Source organism: Xenopus laevis, chromosome 3L (genome assembly GCF_017654675.1).
Source record: "Xenopus laevis strain J_2021 chromosome 3L, Xenopus_laevis_v10.1, whole genome shotgun sequence".
NCBI lineage: Eukaryota > Metazoa > Chordata > Amphibia > Anura > Pipidae > Xenopus > Xenopus laevis.
The window spans coordinates 158,971,341-158,994,645 of NC_054375.1; the positions used below are offsets into that span (position 1 = coordinate 158,971,341).

General features: G+C 47.4%; 2 protein-coding genes across 2 annotated transcripts in view; one reads left to right on the top strand and one right to left on the bottom strand.

Annotated features, from left to right (window-relative positions):
* Nucleotides 1-780: 780 nt before the first annotated feature.
* Nucleotides 781-13,182, bottom strand: acadvl.L (acyl-CoA dehydrogenase very long chain L homeolog). Its single transcript, XM_018253871.2, has 20 exons — nt 12,982-13,182; nt 12,478-12,517; nt 12,220-12,294; nt 11,107-11,179; nt 10,937-11,001; nt 10,627-10,761; nt 9,594-9,738; nt 9,373-9,502; nt 9,116-9,238; nt 8,807-9,005; nt 8,556-8,660; nt 7,383-7,469; nt 7,213-7,275; nt 3,236-3,337; nt 3,063-3,160; nt 2,530-2,602; nt 2,176-2,248; nt 1,506-1,578; nt 1,342-1,417; nt 781-1,253 (listed from the first exon to the last, which is right to left on the bottom strand). Exons 1-20 carry the CDS (start codon nt 13,020-13,022, stop codon nt 1,113-1,115), a joined length of 1,917 nt encoding a protein of 638 aa, XP_018109360.1. The 5' UTR covers nt 13,023-13,182; the 3' UTR covers nt 781-1,112.
* An 8,039-nt stretch (nt 13,183-21,221) lies between these two features.
* The window catches only part of LOC108711809 (disks large homolog 4-like), an 80,797-nt gene continuing 78,713 nt past the window's right edge, over nt 21,222-23,305 (top strand). The window contains exon 1 of the mRNA XM_041587404.1: nt 21,222-21,431. Within this exon, the coding sequence (XP_041443338.1) occupies nt 21,402-21,431 (30 nt within the window). The 5' untranslated portion in view covers nt 21,222-21,401. The remainder of the gene's footprint in view (nt 21,432-23,305) is intronic.

Genomic DNA, 23,305 nt, shown 5'->3' on the forward strand with positions numbered 1-23,305 from the left:
CAAAGCACCACTAGATGTCACTGCTTTACCCATAACTCTTGCAGGGAGTTTCTGTAGGTCAGTGGTCCCCAACCAGTAGCTCGCGAGCAACATGTTGCTCTCCAACCCCTTGGAAGTTGCTCCCAGTGGCCTCAAAGCAGGAGCTTATTTTTGAATTCCTGGCTTAGAGGCAAGTTTTGGTTGTATAAAAACCAGTTGTACTGCCAAACAGACTCTCCTGTAGGCTGTCAGTCCATATAGGGGCTACCAAACAGCCAATCAAAGGCCTTATTTGACATCCCGCTGGACTTTCTCATGCTAGTGTTGCTCTCCAACTCTTTTTACATTTAAATGTGGCTCACGAGTAAAAAAAGGTTGGGGACCCCTGCTGTAGGTTATGCTGTAACACTTCTCACTGGTCTCATTACAATGAAGTACAAATAGAGAGCAGTGTGAGCACTTACCTGTGTATAACCAAAGCACAGCCCTGACTGAGGGCAACAACAAAAGGAAACTCTTACATACAAAGCAGGAGATTATTATTTGCTGAAATATCACCAGATGACTCGGGCGCCAAGTCTGTGTCCAACCACTGGCTACACAAGATCCGCTCTTACAATGGGTTTATTCTTAACCCCATACTCATGCCAGGGCCCCATCTATCTGCCTCATTGGGCCCCACATGCATCTGCACATGACAGGGTTCATGAGTACACATGGACATCCCATTGGAATTCTGCAGGGAATAGGGAAATGCTACATTCAGTCTGACATACTTTGAAATAATTCACTGGGAACAGATTTAACCAGATGGGACTTTATTTCAGGCCATGTGCGGATTCCCCTGCTGGAGGCGCTATACATGGTTTCTTCCACCACAAGTGCCACAATATAGTGGTGTATCAGATTTATTATAGGCTTTCCTTGCCCCAAACCCCTTTACAATGACTGTGTGGGGCAGAAGGCACAAGAAGCAGCAAGACAGACGGACAGACACATATGTTGAGTAACTTGAGTGGCACAGTTGGTGGGGGAATAACAAGGCAACAGTGAATTGTGACACAGTCCATCTCACCAACGTAAGGCGTGGCATGAGGCGGGGCTTATCCCATGTCCGGGTTCGATCCCTGTCATTAGAAGCCCAGAGGGTGTTGTGTCACCACCCCCCCATTCTCTGTTAGGGCAGAGGAGACAGAGCGCAGGTTCCGGAATAGGGCGGCTCCGTCCCCACCGGAGCGCAAGCTCTGCAGGTTCTTGTGGATGCGACTCTGTGCCTGGGATGGGAGAGAAAGGCCAACAGGTTACAAGGAGAGTCTCGGGGGGAGGGTCTCAGGGGATGGGGGGGCGCTGGCACTAACTGACCTCAGAGCACCAGATGTCACACAGAATCTTCTCATGAGCAGATGCCGGGAGTTCCTGGGAGAGCGAGCGGGAGGCTCTGAAGTGAAGAAACAAATGATAAGAACCAGTAGAATATCCAGTTACTAGCGCTACATGTAGGTGGGGCCTTAGCCCGAGGGACTTACCTGGACAGCACCACTATCATGGCATAGAGATCAATGGCACAGTCTGCAACTCTCTGCAGCACAAACTGCTCATCTGTGTGGGGGGAATAAAGAGTCAGTTATTCCCAGCATGCACTTTGGCCAGCGCAGACTCCCAGCATGCACTTTGGCCAGCGCAGACTCCCAGCATGCACTTTGGCCAGCGCAGACTCCCAGCATGCACTTTGGCCAGCGCAGACTCCCAGCATGCACTTTGGCCAGCGCAGACTCCCAGCATGCACTTTGGCCAGCGCCGACTCCCAGCATGCACTTTGGCCAGCGCCGACTCCCAGCATGAACTTTGGCCAGCGCCGACTCCCAGCATGCACTTTGGCCAGCGCCGACTCCCAGCATGCACTTTGGCCAGCGCCGACTCCCAGCATGCACTTTGGCCAGCGCCGACTCCCAGCATGCACTTTGGCCAGCGCAGACTCCCAGCATGCACTTTGGCCAGCGCCGACTCCCAGCATGCACTTTGGCCAGCGCCGACTCCCAGCATGCACTTTGGCCAGCTCAGACTCCCAGCATGCACTTTGGCCAGCGCAGACTCCCAGCATGCTCAGGGAGACCAGTGAAGAGAAAGTCTCAACGAGATCCGGTGGAGTGGCCAAGAACTACAACAAGATGAGCTTCCAAAAACGGGGCCCCTTACCCACAATCCTTTTGCCATATTTCACCAGCAGCTCCTCCACGGTACCTCCAAAGTCCTCCAGTGCCACAACAGCCTGAGGGGCAAGAGAATGGGGGCGTGAGGGAGGCAGTTGGGGAGGAGAGGGGAAGTATTAAACAAAAAGTGCAGAGGAAAGGGCCAAGGATGTGTGGGTTACTGAGCTAGATTACGGCCTCATGTGAGGGGTCTGGGCCCCTGGTTGGGTACCCAATACTAGGGGGGCAGACAGGCTGCGGCACTAAAGCAATAGCAGTAAAGCACCAAGTACAGTTGGGGGAAGCAATGGGCAGTACCAGCCTTAGCACATGTTACCCCCACACCCGCACATGTCCTCACCATTTCCCCGCTCTTCTGTAGCTCCGGGTGCACTTGTCCTTTTAATGAGAGTCCAGTGCTCAGACCGGCCTTCCTGTGGGGAGAAGAGAGAGTGGGGTAAGAGAAGCGAGAGTGGGATTAAAGAAGTGAAATTGGGGTAAGAGAAGGGAGAGCGGGGTAAGAGAAGAGAGAGCGGGGTAAAAGAAGAGAGCGGGGTAAAAGAAGAGAGAGCGGGGTAAAAGAAGAGAGAGCGGGGTAAAAGAAGAGAGAGCGGGGTAAAAGAAGAGAGAGCGGGGTAAAAGAAGAGAGAGCGGGGTAAGAGAAGAGAGAGCGGGGTAACAAGAGAGAGGGTGGGTAAGAGAAGGTAGAGTGGGGTAAGAGGAGAGTGGGGTAAGAGAAGGAGGAGGCATCCCACCAAATGCCAGTAACTGAGGGTGCATAAGGCTAAACTAACATGGCCACTAAACTGCATCACTACAATTCCTTTGTTCTTCCCGAAAACCCTTCCCTAGCCCCTTTCCCTCCCTGCACGCTCTCTAACCCCAATCACTTACCTGCGCACTCTCTTCATCCCCTCTCTGAGCAGCAGGGAACTGTTCCCCAGGGGGTCACTCATTGCTTTCTGCAAAGATTTCAGCTCTTTCCCAGCGCCCTGCATTGGGGGCAAAATAAGGGTTAATGTCCATTCCACTGAATGAAGCCAGGTCACCCCCTTTTATTCAGTTACCTGCATCCCTTGAAGTGAAACAAACAGCCTCAGGATGTCATTGGTTCCCTCAAAGATACGGAAAATGCGAAGGTCCCGCATAACCCGCTCGACGCCTCCATCCTGGGGGAAGAAAGAAGGGTAACGGGCAACATAGAGGGGCAGCAAGATGAACGAATAAAGGGGAGATAGGACAATAAGAAATCCTACTGGGAAGGCATTGTAGGAAGTCTTGGCAGAAACAGACTACTGTCACGTTGTTTCAATGAATCATGTAGTCAGGACCAGCAGTGCAGAGAATAGCAAGTGACAGACATACGGCTTTCTCTAGAACGGCCCCTCCTGTCAGTGCAGACACCATAGGGTTAAGTATCCACCTCCGGAGGCAGGACAGAAGAAGAAAAAAGAATCTCGTCTCCACCCTCCTGATATAAACTCGTACCCTCAGTTTTTTCTTCTGTCCTGCTTGTAGGTTAGGACAGTACATTTTTGTTGTGTGTTTGATTTTCTTCTGTTATCTATGATTATTATTTATGTGGCACATTGTGTGCAAGAAGTAGTCCTACAGGAGAACTTACTAGCCCATGTACCACTCGGCAGGACTGCGGAGCTGGGTTGGGAGATAATTCCTGTTGTCTTTTAGCGGACGCAGCAGTTTTACAGCTCTCTGGTTCTGCAAGTGAAGGGCAATGGCGCTTACACAACGCCAACACTTACGGTTTCGGGGAAGTTGTTGCCAAACGTCAGGCAATGTGTGCACAGTACGTGGGCGCCATCTTGTTTCATCGGGCGCGCAGTTTCACCAGCTCCGGAGTAGAGATCAATTAAACAGGCACACAGACAGTCAGTGTCTAATAAAAGCTACACCAAGGTATCTATAGTGACCCTTACACTGTATACGGGAGTAGATTAGAAGGCATATGTGTATATAGGTGTAGTATTGCAACATACTGGGCAGCTACCTTCCCCTACACAGTACAACTGCCTACAGGCAATAAAGGGGCATAAAAAGGGTTATAATTAAATCTTCAAAATGACACACCATGGAAACAGACATGGCACTAGAGGACCTTAGAAAAGACATGTCCAATGCTACTACGACACCTAAAACTAAAAAGGCAACCGAGAAGAGATCTCATAGCCAGTTCAAAAAGAGCAAGATTTGCAAACACACCTTACGCAAAGGGGAACACGGGATATGCCTGGACTGTACAGAACCACCAGACTCTGCACCAACCCTATCCCCACACCCAATTCCATCACAGAATATAGAGGGTAGCCTCCAAATTAACGACGCACAAGACCAAAACCCTTCCACATCAGGAAAACCACCTCGGAGGAATTATTTGACTGGATTAAATCTACTATTCAATCATCCATCAGTCAACCCCCCATTCATAGTAAGAAACGGAAGGCACATTTAAGTTTAGAGATCAATTCCTCTGAGTCAAAAGAAATCAGTGATCAAGATAGTGATCTAGAACCAGGAGAACTCTCTGTCAGCGAAATCTCCTCTAATAACTCAGACAATGAACATCAATACTGCTCAATTGCGGGTCCTGACAAATGTCTACAGTGTGAGATGTTAGCTACACTAGAAATCAAGGATGAGACAACAGCTAGCTCAAAGGTTGGCAGAGTCTTGTGAGTTCAACCCCGGAAGTCTAGTATCTCAGCTAACGGAGAACGATTGATCAAAACCAGGCCGTCGCCTCCCACCGACTCAGTGGTTCCATAATACTTATCCTATTCCAGAAGAACAGCTACAAGTTTGGGACAAGGCCCCTAAAGTAGACTTAGTGGTTGGTCGACTATCCAGGAATATCACACTACGAACAGAGGAAGCGGTCTTCAAGGAACCGATGGATCAAAAGATGGACGTGTCTTTCAGAAGGGGGTACACACATGCTACAGCAATCCTCCGACTGGTGGTGGCATCCACAGGATTAGTTACTAAAAAACCCTGCATCACCAGAGACGTTACAGGAGGTGCTACAAAGTCTCATCTCGGCATTAGCCCTTTTGTCAAATGCAGCCATGGATACGGAAAGGCTGGCAGCCAAAACCAGTATTGATACAATAGTAGCCAGAAGGACACTATGGTTACGCCATTGGTCAGGAGACACAATTTCCAAGACCAAATTGCTCAATCTCGATTTACAGGTGACACACTTTTTGGGCCCGACCTAAAGCAGAATAAAATGGAGGTTAGGGAAGCAAGAGCACCTTTTTACCATCAGGCAAGAAATCTAGGTCAGAACCCCGAAACAGACCATACAATAGGTAATTTGTATCCAAGCTGATATTCCGCAGAGGAATCGATTCAATCGGTATCAATGTTAATGACAGAACAATGGTACATGACAAAGGTGGAGCTTCAGGATTCTTACTTGTACGTACCCATCAGGGAGGAATCCTAACCGTACTTAATATTTACAATACTAGACAGACATTACCAATTCAGAGGCCTTCCGTTCGGCCTCTGTACAGCGCCGAGGATATTCACCAAAGTACTCCGCAATCTCAGTGCGCACCTCAGGCACAGAGGGATTAGGCTCCCTCCATATCTAGACGATTTACTAATCAGATCCACATTATACGAGCAGTCTGAGGGATACCCAGGTCTGTGTCAAGACACTCCGCCAACACAGATGGTTCATAAACCACAAAAAGAGCACAACACAGCGCACCTTGTTCCTAGGAATGTGCTTCGACTCCATTCTACAAACAATATCATGAACAACGGAAAAGATTTCGAGGAATAAGTACACAGCACAACAAATTAGGCTACATGGTAGCAGCCACTTCACATGAGAGGTTTCCAAAAGCATTTTTTAGGCCAATGGAACAAGAATGGGGGACTCAACCTCACAACCTGGCCCCGGGCAAGATATGGGTCTTACACCAGGGGATAGTGGTGACCAGAGATGCCCGTCTAACAGGCTGGGGAGCAACATCTCCACTCTATCTAAACAAACAGGGAGGTACATGCAGCAACACAGCAAGGTGGTAGTGATATTCAACTGGGCAGAATCCCAAGTCTCGGCCATTTTGGCAGTGTTCATACCGGGAGTACTGAATTGGGAAACGGATTACATAAGCCGACAACAGATAGATCAAGGAGAGTGGGCACTTCACGTTGAAGTCTTCGAAGAGATTGTGTCCAGATGGGGAACACCATGTCCCCTTAAGTTACTTACCTGGAAGATGGCCTTCCTCTTAGCGATTACTTGTGCAAAACGGGTATGGGACATAGTGGCTTTATGCGATAAGGAGCCCTGGCTCATACTGCACCAGGATAGGGCAGTTTTCAGAACAATCCCATAATTTACACCCAAAGTGGTCTCCTCATTTCACATAAATGAGGAGATTAATCTACCTTCTCTGTGCCCGAAACCTTCCAATGACAAGGCCATACACAAGGTAGACCTAGACAGATTTAAGTCTTATAGGAGGGCAGATGCCTTTTTAGTCAATTCTTACGGCATCAATAAGGGGTCTCCAAATTTATAATAGCCAGATGGCTTGTGGAGATGATAAATTGTGCCCATGACCTTAGTAAGAAACCCAGACCATTGAAGGTCAGAGCTCACTCCACCAGAGTACATCATGGGCTCTGCATAATTCAGCTACCCCTGAACCAATTTGTAAAACAGCCACTTGGACCTCACGCTCGACTTTTTCAACATTTTTCAGACTACACATTTTTCATTCTGCACCCTCCATAGTTTAGGGGACAGCTTTAGGACGACACCATAGTGTCTGCACTGACAGGGAGGGCCATTCTATATCTCCTCTTTAATCCTTCCTACTAACTGAGCTGACAAACGCAAACTGAGGAGAACAGGAGGGCAAGGACTTATATGAGGAGATTGGAGCCAAGAAGTTTCTTCTTTCTTCTGTCCTGCATCCGGAGGTGGATACTTAACCCCATAGCGTTTGCACTGACAGTTTGTGCCGGTAAGCAAAAAATCCTTATTTTAATAGCAATTACTCACGGTCATGAAGCCTGTCCCACCGAGGATCTGGATACATTCATCTGTCACCGACCAAGCAGCCTCCTGTCAGAGAGAAAGAGAGAGGGTCAGTGTGGAGCGAGAGAGGGTCAGTGTGGAGAGAACTAGGGTGCACAAAGTCCCATCTGGTACAACATTAGCCACACACTCACTGAGCCAAAGATCTTGCTGATGGCGGCTTCTATCTGAAAGTCTTTATGGCCGGAATCCATGTTGGCACTGATCATGTAGGCCATGGACTGGGGGAGAGACAGACAGAGGTTACCCGCATATACTAAAAGACTTTATCTAAGGAAGAACAGAAGTGGCACTGGGCTGAAGGTTGGCAGTGTTGCAGTTTGGAGCCTGGGGACAGCAGAGATATTGGGGGGCTTGCATGGCACATCTCTAAGTAAATATTGCCTTTTACATCTCTTGCCTTCAGCCACCATTTTGTGATGGTCTGTGTGCTGCCTCAGAGATCACCTGACCAGAAATACTGCAGCTCTAACTGTAACAGAAAGAGATCACCTGACCAGAAATACTGCAGCTCTAACAGGAACAGATCACCTGACCAGAAATACTACAGCTCTAACTGTAACAGAAAGAGATCATCTGACCAGAAATACTACAACTCTAACTGTAACAGGAAGAGATCACCTGACCAGAAATACTGCAGCTCTACCTGTAACAGGAAGAGATCACCTGACCAGAAATACCGCAGCTCTAACTGTAACAGGAAGAGATCACCTGACCAGAAATACCGCAGCTCTAACTGTAACAGGAAGAGATCACCTGACCAGAAATACTGCAGCTCTAACTGTAACAGGAAGAGATCACCTGACCAGAAATACTGTAGCTCTAACTGTAACAGGAAGAGATCACCTGACCAGAAATACTGCAGCTCTAACTGTAACAGGAAGAGATCACCTGACCAGAAATACTGCAGCTCTAACTGTAACAGGAAGAGATCACCTGACCAGAAATACTGCAGCTCTAACTGTACCAGGAAGAAGTGTTGAAGCAAAAGACACAACTCTGTCTGTTAATTGGCTCATGTGACCTAACAAGTATGGTTTGTTGGTATGTTTGTCTGCACAGTGAATCATATCACCCCAGGGAGCGGCCCTTATATTTTAAAATGGCAGTTTCCTATTTATGATTACCCAATGGCACATACTACTAGAAAAGTAAATAGTTATGTTTATGGTTTATTTACATGAAGCAGGTTTTACATATGAGCTGTTTTATGCAATATCTTTTTATAGAGAGCTACATTGATGGGGGGTATAATTTTCCTTTAAGGTTCCACACAATGTGTAAGGAACTGCCCCAGGCTCACTTACCTCTGTGACGTACTGAAGGACAGACATGCGTGCCAACTTCTCCTGGATCATCCCAAACTGATGGAGTTTACTGCCAAACTGGGTGCGACTGGTGGCATGTTCCACCTGGAGGCAGAGAATGAAAAAGGACCAATCACAATCTTCTCTGTCACATGAGCCCTAACTTCTCATCTCTATACCGCTTATAACACCGCCTATTGTTCCATATAACCTCTCCCTTTTCCACACACACGCATGCATGCCGCACTCACCGCTCGCTGGATCATTCCCTTCATAGTGCCAGAGAGAGCAGCCGCCATGCCGAAGCGTCCATTGTTGAGGATGTTCATAGCGACCTTGAAGCCGTTTCCCTCCCCACCCAACACATTCTCTGCTGGGACACGGACTTCATCGAAGAAAAGTGCGGCCGTGTTGCTGGCGCGGATACCCAGTTTCTTTTCTGGAGGGCCGCTGGTTGGCAGGGGTGGGAAGAGATCCAAGGGTAAATAAAAGAAAGTGACCATTTCCTGGGAATTGTAACATCATGTCCCCTAGACTACCTTGCACCCCCAAACACTCACTGTGTGACCCCCTCTCCTCTTTCCACAATGAAGGCCGTGATCTTGTCTCGGATTTCCCCCGTGTTGGGGTCTTGGACGGGAGTCTTTGCAAAAACAGTGAAGACGTCGGCGATGCCGCCATTACTGAAAGGCAAAAGGGGAGGAGCCTTTACAACTTATTAGGAATGTGCAACACCCCATTATCTGTATGCGCTTGATTCCCCTAAATGGAGGGGCTTCCATAAAGCGGATTACAGTGAGCCATCAGCCAATCTCACCTGATCCAGATCTTACCCCCCGATAGGGTATAATATTTCCCACAGGGACTCTTGCGTGCCGTGGTTCTGATAGAAGCAGCGTCTGACCCGCTTGTAGGCTCCGTCAGGCAAAAAGCAGCAATAGTCTCTCCTGATGGGAACAAAAGATGGGAGATGAGATCATGTCCCACATTATCCCACCCCATTTCTTGTCACCCCACACCCATTCTCTTGCCCCTCACCTGAGGCTAGCCGGGGCAGGTATTTAGCCTTCTGCTCTGCAGTACCAAACAGAAGGATGCCTTTGAATCCAATAGATTGATGAGCACCCAGTGTAATGCCAACACCCATGTCGTGCATCCCCACGATCTCCACCAGCCGGGCATACTGACAGGGGACAAACAACAGGTGGGGTTATTATGGGACCCCCACATCAGGTGAGGTTAAGCCACTCGCACTGGCCAAGAGATTCACTAGTAGCCATCAATAACATGTTGCCAGCCAGCAGTAGAAGGAATGTTCTGTCGTAAAATGATTGGTTGCCATGGGTTACTGCACTGGGCATATTTGCCCAGTGTTTATAAATGAGCCCCAATGATGGAAGTGGAGCAGTACAAGATCGATAAGTAGTTAGGAGAAGGCAGGTGAGGCCAAGTCTCCTCCAGAAAGGGACAATTAATATAGATCACCATTTTATTCTCTCTGGGGTAACTCATGGGGAGGACTGACAGAGGAGGCGGAGGAGAGAGGAATAAGAAAGATTAAAGAGAATAAAGAGCAATGGGAAAAATGGGTGTCTGGGGGCGGCACAAGATGCCCATTGCCTTACTCAATACGTGGGTATCCCTTTGTCCTGGATTTGGCACAGTGCCAGGGCAGAACATCATGGGAGCAAACACGATTTTTGGGTCAAGCACAGGCTTTGATAATAATAATGACCTGGGTTGCTTTGTGGCAGTGTGGTATCCCAGGAGCATTAGTCAGATGGCTTATAAAGTTCTATATGCCGGGGCAAAGAGCTTATCATGCCCATTACCCATGATGGAGTGAGGAACTGTAGGGTATTGTGTCTCCTCTGGGCCCACTTCTTAAATTAGCCGCATATGGAGAAGAGGTAACGGATCAGAACCAGCGTAAGCCATAGCACGAGAAGTTACTCACAGACTTCTGACTCTTTGGCTTCCCATGAACAATCAGATCCGGAACACACTCCAGCTGCAGAACAAGCTGTATAGCCCTGTGTGTGAGTGTTACTCAAGTACTCACGCCACTCACCTGAGTATTATTCAGCCCCAGCCCTCCAAGCTCAGTGGGAACTTGCAGCCCAAATGCCCCCATCTCCTTCAAGCCATCGAGGGTCTTCTCCTCTACCCGATGCAGCGAGTCATTCAGAGCAGGGTCATTAACCTCCTGGGGAGAGAGTGAAGGGAACAAGAACATCAGTAATTCAGCTCCAGGAATCCCCCCGTCAGTGTATTCTATTGGCTTCTACCCCTCCCATAAACCCCACCTACCTGCACCCCTCGACTCTGAGCACCCCACAATACCATGCCCACCTGTCCCACCTCACCCATTCTTTTCTCACCTCAAAAAAGCGGGACACAGGGCCCACCAGCTCCGACAGAAACTGGGACTGATCCTCACTCAGAACTGGGGGAGACAAAAACATAAAAGAGGCAAGAGAGGGACAGTGATTACGAGCATCACCCCGAGGTTCAATTCCCATTCACCCCCCTCACACTCCCCCACTCTAACCTGATGGATAAGGGAAAACCTGCTCGGAGTGGATCTGCCCAGAGAACATGCCGGCGGCAAAGGAGCGAGATTCCTGCATGGGGAGAGAGCGGAGAGTGAGCAAGGAGAGCGCAAGGGGCGGGGTGAGAGGCACAAGGGGCAGGGCTAGTAGAGTTGGGAGGGGCACAAGAGGCAAAAAACACAAAGTGGAAAAGAAATTAATCAGAACCAGATGTGGGACAATCCAGCCTGCCCCACCCATTTTACCTCATGCCCCACCAACTCGACCTCATGCCCTGCCCACTCTACCCCATGCAATATACTCCACCTGTCCAGGTATCAGTCAGCATGCCCCTCCCATCCATGAATCACATGGGCTCCACCTGCCCATGTATTTGCTCACCTTGTGAGTACTTTAACAGCTGATAATTTATTTGATAGTACAAGGGCTTGCACGGACACTGTGTTGCTTATAAAACTGGGGAGCAGGGATGTCACCCCTCTCTTTTGTATGCTTGGAGCTAATGTGGCCAGATCAGTTGCCCTTCCATTGTACTTGTATGTTTTACTTTGCCTTTGTGTGCTCCCACCACCCCCTTGTTTGTGCATTCTTTACCCAACTTGTATCCCATTTACATCCCATGTACCTGGTCTGTATCCTATATTCTCTGCTTCCCCCTCCTTCTGTGACTCCCACAATCCTTTGCCTTGTCCCCTCTATATTAACATAATGTCCTGTCCCTCTCCTCTCGACACCTTCCATAACCCTCTGCCGTCCCTTACCCCTCTATACATCCTAAAATACTCTGTCCCCAATAAAAAACTCCCATAATCCTCTCCCCTGTCCCACCTATGCCTCCCATAATCCTCTACTCTGGCCCCTCTAAAATAACTCCCATAATCCTCAGCCATGTCCCTGTCCTCTCTACAACTCCCATTAACCTCTGCCCTGTCCCCTCCCTCTATATAAGGAATTATACAATGTCCTGCCCTTTCTGCATGTAAAGATGACCCGCCCCAGTAGTGATCGGTAAGAGATGCTGACTCTGTACAAGTTGCAGGGAGTTGCAGGGAGTTGGCAGCATTGTTTATTCGCTACATTTGCTTATAGCAGACCGGGGAGGAAAGGGTTACCTGAGCTGCTGCCGCTTTCTGTTGCACTCGGGGGGAGGCCTCGGCTGTAGACACCCCATCCTTACCCACAACCGTCTGGGAAAATAAATCAAGGTTACCCCAAAAGTAAAGCAATCCCCCCATAACCACAACATTAAATGCCCCCCCCTTCATGGAAAGCACCCAGCCACCCCCCAACCAGTCAATAGCCGGCACCCCCCATGTACAGCAAGATGCCCCCCAGTTAGAGACAGAGAAGGAGATTGTGGGAGTTGGTACCTGAGCGGCCTGTGAGTAGAGTCTGAGAGGGAGGCGCCTCCTGTATTGGCACAAATAATAATGTACAATTAATCTCTCACACTCACTCTGTACAGCATTCACTCACACTCACCCCCAGGCTACTACTTGCGCTCACTCCCAGACTACTACTCGCGATCACTCCCAGGCTACTACTCACGCTCACCCCCAGGCTACTACTTGCACTCACTCTGTACAGCATTCACTCACACTCACCCCCAGGCTACTACTCACGCTCACTCCCAGGCTACTACTCGCACTCATTCTGTACAGCATTCACTCACACTCACCCCAGGCTACTACTCACACTCACTCCCAGGCTCGTACTCACACTCCCCCCAGGCTATTACACACACTCACTCCCAGGCTACTACACACGCTCACTCCCAGGTTACTACTCACGCTCACTCCCAGGCTACTACTGACACTCACTCCCAGGCTACTACTCGCACTCACAGGCTGTCACTCACACTCCCATAGACTCACCCCCAGCAGGGGACACTGAGGAGTTTACTGCAGGCTCTCATCTTGATTCCGTCACAAGGTGACTGCTGGCTGACCCACGTGACCAGTAGCCTCTCGCGGATTGTGGGAAATGTAGTGCTGCTACAGACGGAAGGAGCCGGTTTATGGGCGGGGCGAGTGTAGAAGCCGGTCTTTCATAACAAGTGATCCAAGGTGTCTAGGGTTGCGCGCGCACTATCATCTGCTCATGTGACCCAGGGGCGTGTCCATTCTTCAGCAACCCGATCCCTTAGTGCTAATGGTGCGCTGTTACTGTAATGGTCTGTGTGTGTCCCGGGCATGCGCAGTGTGACAGTCCCACGCCTATAATTACACTCAGTGTGACACTTATACTGTCCCTCTGGTACCGACTAATAAATGGGCGGGAGAGACTCGAGTCTGAGGGAAACCTCTCCTACTGAATGAGCCTGTGTGTGTGGGAGGAGCCACTAGCGGTGTCTGCAGTTACACTAGACCCTGCCATTCCAAGTACAAAGAGGCCCAAACAGTCCCCTATATGGTAACTCTCTATGGAGCCACACTGCAGTGGGGAGGGGCTTGTGTCGGTGAGGGAGGGGCTGTGTATCAGTGGGGGAGGAGCTGTGTATCATTATACCAGTGCCCCATTATATGAGTGTATTTTAAGGGACACAGCTCCTCCAATCAGAAAGAGGAATTGGATGAGATACCTGCTAGTTATTTATTTGACCAATCAGGTCTGTGCTGCCAGAAGCCGGGCAATTTTGGGTGCCATTGTGTTGTCCCATTCTGATTCCCTAGTGACTGGCAGATATGGGGCAGTGCTGTCTGTCTGACAGAGAATTGCTGCTGCTCCTGGAGTCATAGTGTGAGGCCTCTGGTACTTTATTAAGAGTGTTGGTTTGTACAGTGGAAATGTCATTTACTCTATATTTTATCAGTAGCTTAATTGGACCCCCTACTGATGTATTCTTGGATCCCATTAGGTGGGGATAGAGATGTGGGCGTGTCTAATTGTGTTTAGCCACGCCTACAACTACTCACTGTCCCCATGCCCCTGTGTGATGTCATCCAAAGGCAGGGAGGTGACCCGCCCCCATACCTACCTACTCCCGCCCCCATGCCTACCTACTCCCCCATCAGTGCAACTGGTCACCCCATAGCGGCACTTAGGCATAGGGTGCAGGGAGTTGCAGCAACTGGCATATTGCTCGCTGTCATGTGAAACGTGTCCGACCACACGCCAGGGATCACGTGTAAAATCCAGGGCCTTTATCAGTGGCGTTTGTGTGCTCACAGGTAGTGCCCATGTTGATAAGAAACTGAAGCTATTAGGGAGTTATTTACTAAACCTTGAATTTATCTGGTCGGGCTTTTTTTGGAAAAAGAAAACTCAAATTTTTTATACCCCGCCATCTCAGACCTGTCGAGGTTGTGTATCAGTCAGTGGGAGAGGCACTTATCTCAATTTGAAGTTATTCTGGTCTGCGCTGGGTTTAGCCCAAAAATTCAACTTTTTCAGGTTCGGGCAAAACTCGAAAAATTTGAGCAATCCGGGACAAAAGATAGAAAAATTCTAGCGATTCGGGTTTTCGCTCGTTTTTGTGCAATTTTTCAGCAATCCGATTAATTTGGGTTATTTTCTTAATAAATAAGGTCAAGTCAGCCTGGGAGTATGATTGTGTTTTTTTTTAATAAAATATGAGATAAATTCGGATTTTAGTAAATAACCCCCATACTGTGTACCCAAGGCTGACATTGGGTATTAGGCTTCCTGGCGCTATATAGGGCCCCCGTGTAGGTAAATATGATCCTTTATTCTGATATTAAGAAGATGTCTGGCCAAAGGAGCATGCTGGGAGTTGTAGTCCTATAATATAAACGTGTAATATATAATATTCGTACGTAATGAGACGTGTGACTATACATTATCATTATTATAAATGCACGTGGGCAACTAGCTCATGATGCCACTCAGTGATGTTCTATTAACTCCCGTCTGCTGTGGCCCTCCCTGTGGCCCTCACATCCCCTTTACCTTACGCTCCAGCTGGAGCCATGATTCACATACAACTGGGACGGGCCCTGGGGCCCAGTATGAGTAGGCGAATATTATAGTATTGTGTATTAATATTAGGGATGTGCCTAATGCACTATTTTGGATTCGGCCGAACCCCAGAATCCTTTGCGAAAGATTCAGCCGAATACTATAACTGGGTCTGTGGCCCTCCTGCAACTCCCAGAATCCCCCTGAGAATCCTTCCCAAGAAGGCTCCTGCCCTTACTCTGTAGGGGGCGCTAAGATTGGGTAGAAATAGTGGGGAGCAGGCAAATATAGGCAAGTATAAAGACTGAATCAATCACCCAATTAATACCCCAGCCCAGGGCAGAAAATCCACCCCTGCATATTATATAGACCCACCCTATGCCTTACAGAATAGAAGCCCCTTCCTGCTGTAACACTCACTTCCCACCTTCCATCTGAGTTGTAGTCTCCCAGGGTGATGGGAGTTGGACCACAGTACCCAGAAGGCCACTGGGCCACAATCCCGGCTAATGCTATTAGGGGCCCACATGTTCCTGGGGGATTAAGAGATTACAGCAAGAGAAGCAATGTCCGGCAAAAAACAAGGTACTTCCCTGCACCCTCCTTCTCCCACCCCAGCCTCTGCGTGTCAGACCCCAAACCCCTTATAGTCCAAAAGTACCCCGAGGGCAGGACTGGGTGTCTCACTGATCTCCTTATAGAGGGGAACCCCACAAGGGAATCGGTAGAAGGAAGGAACACAGAGTCATGTATGCCGGGGATGTTACTGCGGGAGGGATATTATACAGTTTATATATCGGGTGTTGGTGTATATCTGGGGATCTATATAAACTATAGTAGTATTTATCTGTTATCTACTGTGTATCCTGTTCTTGAATGGCTGCCCCATGGCTACACAGCAGCTTGTTTATATAAACTATAGTAGTACTTGTCTGTTATCTACTGTGTATCCTGTGCTTGAATGGCTGCCCCCATGGCTACACAGCAGCTTGTTTATATAAACTATAGTAGTACTTGTCTGTTATCTACTGTGTATCCTGTGCTTGAATGGCTGCCCCCATGGCTACACAGCAGCTTGTTTATATAAACTATAGTAGTACTTATCTGTTATCTACTGTGTATCCTGTGCTTGAATGGCTGCCCCCATGGCTACACAGCAGCTTGTTTATATAAACTATAGTAGTACTTGTCTGTTATCTACTGTGTATCCTGTGCTTGAATGGCTGCCCCCATGGCTACACAGCAGCTTGTTTATATAAACTATAGTAGTAGTTATCTGTTATCTACTGTGTATCCTGTGCTTGAATGGCTGCCCCCATGGCTACACAGCAGCTTGTTTATATAAACTATAGTAGTACTTATCTGTTATCTACTGTGTATCCTGTGCTTGAATGGCTGCCCCCATGGCTACACAGCAGCTTGTTTATATAAACTATAGTAGTACTTATCTGTTATCTACTGTGTACACTGTGCTTGAATGGCTGCCCCCATGGCTACACAGCAGCTTGTTTATATAAACTATAGTAGTACTTATCTGTTATCTACTGTGTATCCTGTGCTTGAATGGCTGCCCCCGTGGCTACACAGCAGCTTATTTATATAAACTATAGTAGTACTTATCTGTTATCTACTGTGTATCCTGTGCTTGAATGGCTGCCCCCATGGCTACACAGTAGCTTGTTTATATAAACTATAGTAGTACTTATCTGTTATCTACTGTGTATCCTGTGCTTGAATGGCTGCCCCCATGGCTACACAGCAGCTTGTTTATATAAAACTATAGTAGTACTTATCTGTTATCTACTGTGTATCCTGTGTTTGAATGGCTGCCCCCATGGCTACACAGCAGCTTGTTTATATAAACTATAGTAGTACTTATCTGTTATCTACTGTGTATCCTGTGCTTGAATGGCTGCCCCCATGGCTACACAGCAGCTTGTTTATATAAACTATAGTAGTACTTATCTGTTATCTACTGTGTATCCTGTGCTTGAATGGCTGCCCCCATGGCTACACAGCAGCTTGTTTATATAAACTATAGTAGTACTTATCTGTTGCTGTATTTTGGGATCCCTATAAAGGTATTTAGGGAACAATTCTGGTGCTGCTTCAGTATGTGATTATTTCCCCCGGCAGATACAGTGACTTTGCTGCAGCTCATGGAGCCCATTCTCAGCCACGAGTCCAATCTCTATGGCAGAACCGAGACTCTCATCAATGTCTTTCAGAGCAACTTGTTTCAGGCTTTACTGGGTAAGAGAGTGGGGTGCATGGGGAGAGGTGTAAGAGAGTGGGGTGCATGGGGATAAGTGTAAGAGAGTGGGGTGCATGGGGAGAGGTGTAAGAGAGTGGGGTGCATGGGGAGAGGTGTAAGAGTGGGGTACATGGGGAGAGGGGTAAGAGAGTGAGGTGCATGGGGAGAGGTGTAAGAGAGTGAGGTGTAAGAGAGTGGGGTGCATGGGGAGAGGGGTAAAAGAGTGGGGTACATGGGGAGAGGTGTAAGAGAGTGGGGTGCATGGGGAGAGGTGTAAGAGAGTGGGGTACATGGGGAGAGGTGTAAGAGTGGGGTACATGGGGAGAGGGGTAAGAGAGTGGGGTACATGGGGAGAGGGGTAAGAGAGTGGGGTGCATGGGGAGAGGGGTAAGAGAGTGGGGTGCATGGGGAGAGGGGTAAGAGAGTGGGGTACATGGGGAGAGGTGTAAGAGAGTGGGGTGCATGGGGAGAGGTGTAAGAGAAAGTGGGGTGCATGGGGAGAGGTGTAAAGAAACTACACACAGTGCTACTCTGGTTGGGGCAGTCCACACATAAAACATGAACAAATGGAGGGGGTGGGTGAGTGTTAAGATCGGGGGTAATTGTGAGCCCCCTCTTGTTTCTCCTCCAGATATACAGGAATACTATGAGCTGATGCTGAGCTGTCCCCCTGTGGTTCCTGTGAGGCGGAAGCCCAGATATAAGGTAAGGGGGGGGGCTATAGTTTTTGGTACAACCCGGTTCATGGTCTCATGGGAAATACCTCTAGTGGGGCAATTGCAGGGGATCATTCTACACTGTGGGTGGAGGGGCCTAAGCTGGATGAGTTGGGGGTCAATATGGGAATAAAAGTGACTGGTTTATGTGTAGGGTTGTCACCTTTTCTGGAAAAAAATACCGGCCTTCCTATATATTTATCTTTATTCCCTATTAATAACATTGGGATCACTGACCTTCCTATATATTTATCTTTATTCCCTATTAATAACATTGGGATCACTGACCTTCCTATATATTTATCTTTATTCCCTATTAATAACATTGGGATCACTGACCTTCCTATATATTTATCTTTATTCCCTATTAATAACATTGAGATCACTGACCTTCCTATATTATTTATCTTTATTCCCTATTAATAACATTGGGATCACTGACCTTCCTATATATTTATCTTTATTCCCTATTAATAACATTGGGATCACTGACCTTCATATAATTATCTTTATTCCCTATTAATAACATTGGATCACTGACCTTCCTATATATTTATCTTTATTCCCTATTAATAACATTGGGATCATATCACTGACCTTCCTATATATTTATCTTTATTCCCTATTAATAACATTGGGATCACTGACCTTCTATATATTTATCTTTATTCCCTATTAATAACATTGGGATCATATCACTGACCTTCCTATATATTTATCTTTATTCCCTATTAATAACATTGGGATCATCACTGACCTTCCTATATATTTATCTTTATTCCCTATTAATAACATTGGGATCATATCACTGACCTTCCTATATATTTATCTTTATTCCCTATTAATAACATTGGGATCACTGACCTTCCTATATATATATCTTTATTCCCTATTAATAACATTGGGATCACTGACCTTCCTATATATTTATCTTTATTCCCTATTAATAACATTGGGATCACTGACCTTCCTATATATTTATCTTTATTCCCTATTAATAACATTGGGATCACTGACCTTCCTATATATTTATCTTTATTCCCTATTAATAACATTGGGAATCACTGACCTTCCTATATATTTATCTTTATTCCCTATTAATAACATTGGGATCACTGACCTTCCTATATATTTATCTTTATTCCCTATTAATAACATTGAGATCACTGACCTTCCTATATATTTATCTTTATTCCCTATTAATAACATTGGGATCACTGACCTTCCTATATATTTATCTTTATTCCCTATTAATAACATTTGGATCATATCACTGACCTTCCTATATATTTATCTTTATTCCCTATTAATAACATTGGGATCACTGACCTTCCTATATATATATCTTTATTCCCTATTAATAACATTGGGATCACTGACCTTCCTATATATTTATCTTTATTCCCTATTAATAACATTGGGATCACTGACCTTCCTATATATTTATCTTTATTCCCTATTAATAACATTGGGATCACTGACCTTCCTATATATTTATCTTTATTCCCTATTAATAACATTGGGATCACTGACCTTCCTATATATTTATCTTTATTCCCTATTAATAACATTGGGATCACTGACCTTCCTATATATTTATCTTTATTCCCTATTAATAACATTGGGATCACTGGCCTTCCTATATATTTATCTTTATTCCCTATTAATAACATTGGGATCACTGGCCTTCCTATATATTTATCTTTATTCCCTATTAATAACATTGGGATTATATCACTGAGAAATCATTTGGAGGGGTTGGACTTGATGGACTTTGTCTTTTTTCAACCCAATTTTACTATGTAACTGTGTAACTGTGTAACTGTGTAAGGGCAAGCGAGGGGTCCTGCTTTGGGTGGGTGGCAATATCACGGGGTGCCTGTTAAGAAAAAAAACATTTCCCCCAGTCCCACAACACTGACACTTGCGGCTGAGCTGAGGGGTAACACTTTGTTCCAATCAGCATAAAGACTGTCCTGTGCATGAGCCAATCAGGTTTGAGAGGGTGGTATGTGGGTGCCTAGGGCAGTGCCAGCTGTCAATTCTGCCCTGTTCCTCTCCAGTTCCACCCACTCCCTGTCACTGTCTCACCCACTCCCTGTCACTGTCTCACCCACTCCCTGTCACTGTCTCACCCACTCCCTGTCACTGTCTCACCCACTCCCACTCCCTGTCACTGTCTCACCCACTCCCTCTATCACAGTCCCACCCACTCCCTGTCACTGTCTCACCCACTCCCACTCCTTCTGTCACTGTCTAACCCACTCCCTCTATCACAGTCTCACCCACTCCCTCTGTCACTGTCTCACCCACTCCCACTATCACTGTCTCACCCACTCCCTGTCACTGTCTCACCCACTCCCTGTCACTGTCTCACCCACTCCCTGTCACTGTCTCACCCACTCCCTGTCACTGTCTCACCCACTCCCTCTGTCACTGTCTCACCCACTCCCTCTATCACTGTCTCACCCACTCCCAGTCACTGTCTCACCCACTCCCTCTATCACTGTCTCACCCACTCCCACTATCACTGTCTCATCCACTCCCTGTCACTGTCTCACCCACTCCCTCTATCACTGTCTCACCCAGTCACTGTCTCACCCACTCCCTCTCTCACTGTCTCACCCACTCCCACTCCTTTTGTCACTGTCTAACCCACTCCCTCTATCACTGTCTCACCCACTCCCTCTGTCACTGTCTCACCCACTCCCACTCCTTCTGTCACTGTCTCACCCACTCCCACTATCACTGTCTCATCCACTCCCTGTCACTGTCTCACCCACTCCCACTCCCTGTCACTGTCTAACCCACTCCCTCTATCACTGTCTCACCCACTCCCTCTGTCACTGTCTCACCCACTCCCACTCCCTCTATCACCATCTCTGTCTGTGACTGTCTCATTTTCTCTGTGACTCTCACCAGTCTGTGACTCATTCAGTCTAATATACTTAATTGCCCCAACCCCTAATTTGTTCTCCCATTTGGCCGAGTTCTCCCTGTCACTGCCCCCAGGTCCCCAACCCCCAGTCACTTCTATCCCCCCTGCCCCAGTACATTGGGCCCGACCCCTCACTCCTGATCTGCACAGTCTGTAGCCCCCCATGTACCTGTCCCTCCTCTCCCATCGGTGCGACTGTGCGACTGTGCGGCTGAGACTGAGGCTGCGGGTGAGTAAGAGCGAGTGGAAGAGAAGAAGCAGCAGCAGTGAGAGTATCGCGTGGGCTCCGTGCGTCTCCTCCCCTCCCTCCCGCTCCTTCCCCGCATCTCTCCCTCCAGCAGCTGCAGCACCTCTTCCCTCCCAGTCCCCCAGTGTCACCGAGAGCGGAGAGAGTGAGGCGGCCGGGCCCCGGGGAGGAGGAGGAGGAGGAGAAGGAGCTGCAGCAGCGACACTTACAGCACCGGGGCCATGGACTGTCTGTGTATTGTCACCACCAAGGTAATCGCTCCCCTCACCCACCCACCCACCGACTCACACTCACATACACTGAACAACCACATTGTCACACTCACTCACACTGACACACTAATATATGCATTATACAGGCTATATATATATATATATATATATATATAATATACTGACTATATACACAAGAAATCCTTATAAGCAAGAACAAAGGGAGCTGAATAAACAGATATATTATTGTGCCTATACTGACTCTCATACATTACTGATCTATACACACAGTCTCAATGATACACACACACATTATAGCTACTGATATATTCACTGCTATTTATTATTGATTTCATCTACCTGTGTGTGTTCTTACTGTATGTGTGTGTGTATATACACTGGGCTACTATATATATATATATATATATATATATATATATATATATATATATATATATATATATATATATATATATATATATAAGCACCGACTGAGAGCAATACTGTATGTGGGATGATTGTGTCAGAGCTGGGGGTACAGCACCAATAGAGCAATGCAGAGATGGGGGTACAGCAGTAAAAGAGCAATGCAGAGATGGGGTACAGCAGTAATAGAGCAATGCAGGGGCTACAGACTGGGGGCTACTGACATCAGGCCTTTGTGTGTCCTCTGTCAGTGGGGCCAACAGACCTGCTTGTGCTGGTAGTCACATCAGCTCTCATATGGCAGGTTCTTGCCACTGGGAATATATGGTGGGTTAACAGTAGTGAGGAAATACGGCAGGTGAGTGGCACTGGGGGGATATGGCAGGTAATCGACAGTCAGTGGGGGGGGATATGGCAGGTGAGTGGCAGTTGGAAGGGTGATACAGAGTTGGCAGTTAGAATAGAGGTTCAGTGAGCTCTGTCCATGGTGCTGACAGGGAGGGAGGCAGTAACACAATGTCACACACATATATATGACACACTCCACTCACAATTCTAGCACACTGGAGCTGGCACTATGTCTGTATACAACTGTGTGTGTGTATAGTCAATACAGTCAGGGCTTGGCTTCTCACACTTACACTTGTGTTGACATAAATGAGCCAACGTTTGCACTGGTCACAGATGTGTATCATATCACAAGTGTGTGTTTGTGTGCAGCTCCATGCAGGGCCACTCCTACAATAGGGCAACTTGACAACCTCAGGTGACATGGAGCGGCCAATAGTAGCAGGAGTAGTAATGAGCCGCCTCTAGCAACTTTAAGAGACACATTTCTGTTTTATAACATAGACATTAGACACTGAGAGTACAATAGTGCTCCCCACAATATGATGCTCCCCACAATATGGTGCTCCCCACAATATGATGCGCCCCACAATATGATGCTCCCCACAATATGATGCTCCCCACAATATGATGCGCCCCACAATATGATGCTCCCCACAATATGATGCGCCCCACAATATGATGCGCCCCACAATATGATGCTCCCCACAATATGATGCGCCCCACAATATGATGCTCCCCACAATATGATGCGCCCCACAATATGATGCTCCCCACAATATGATGCGCCCCACAATATGATGCTCCCCACAATATGATGCGCCCCACAATATGATGCTCCCCACAATATGATGCGCCCCACAATATGATGCTCCCCACAATATGATGCGCCCCTGCTCCAACACTTAAAGTCAAAAGCGCAGAGAAGGACCTGAGGCAGAAACCCTGGTAACCCACTGGGTTCATGTACTGGGAATTCACACCTGTCTGATAGAAAGTGCAGAAATGTGGAGATTTATTGTTTTATTATTAATAATATTAGTAGGCTCAGTCCCATTGTGATATCTCATAGCTTCTTGTGTTTATACTGTATGGCTAATTCAGTGTGAGACTTGTATCAGTCACTATTTGTCCTGTTG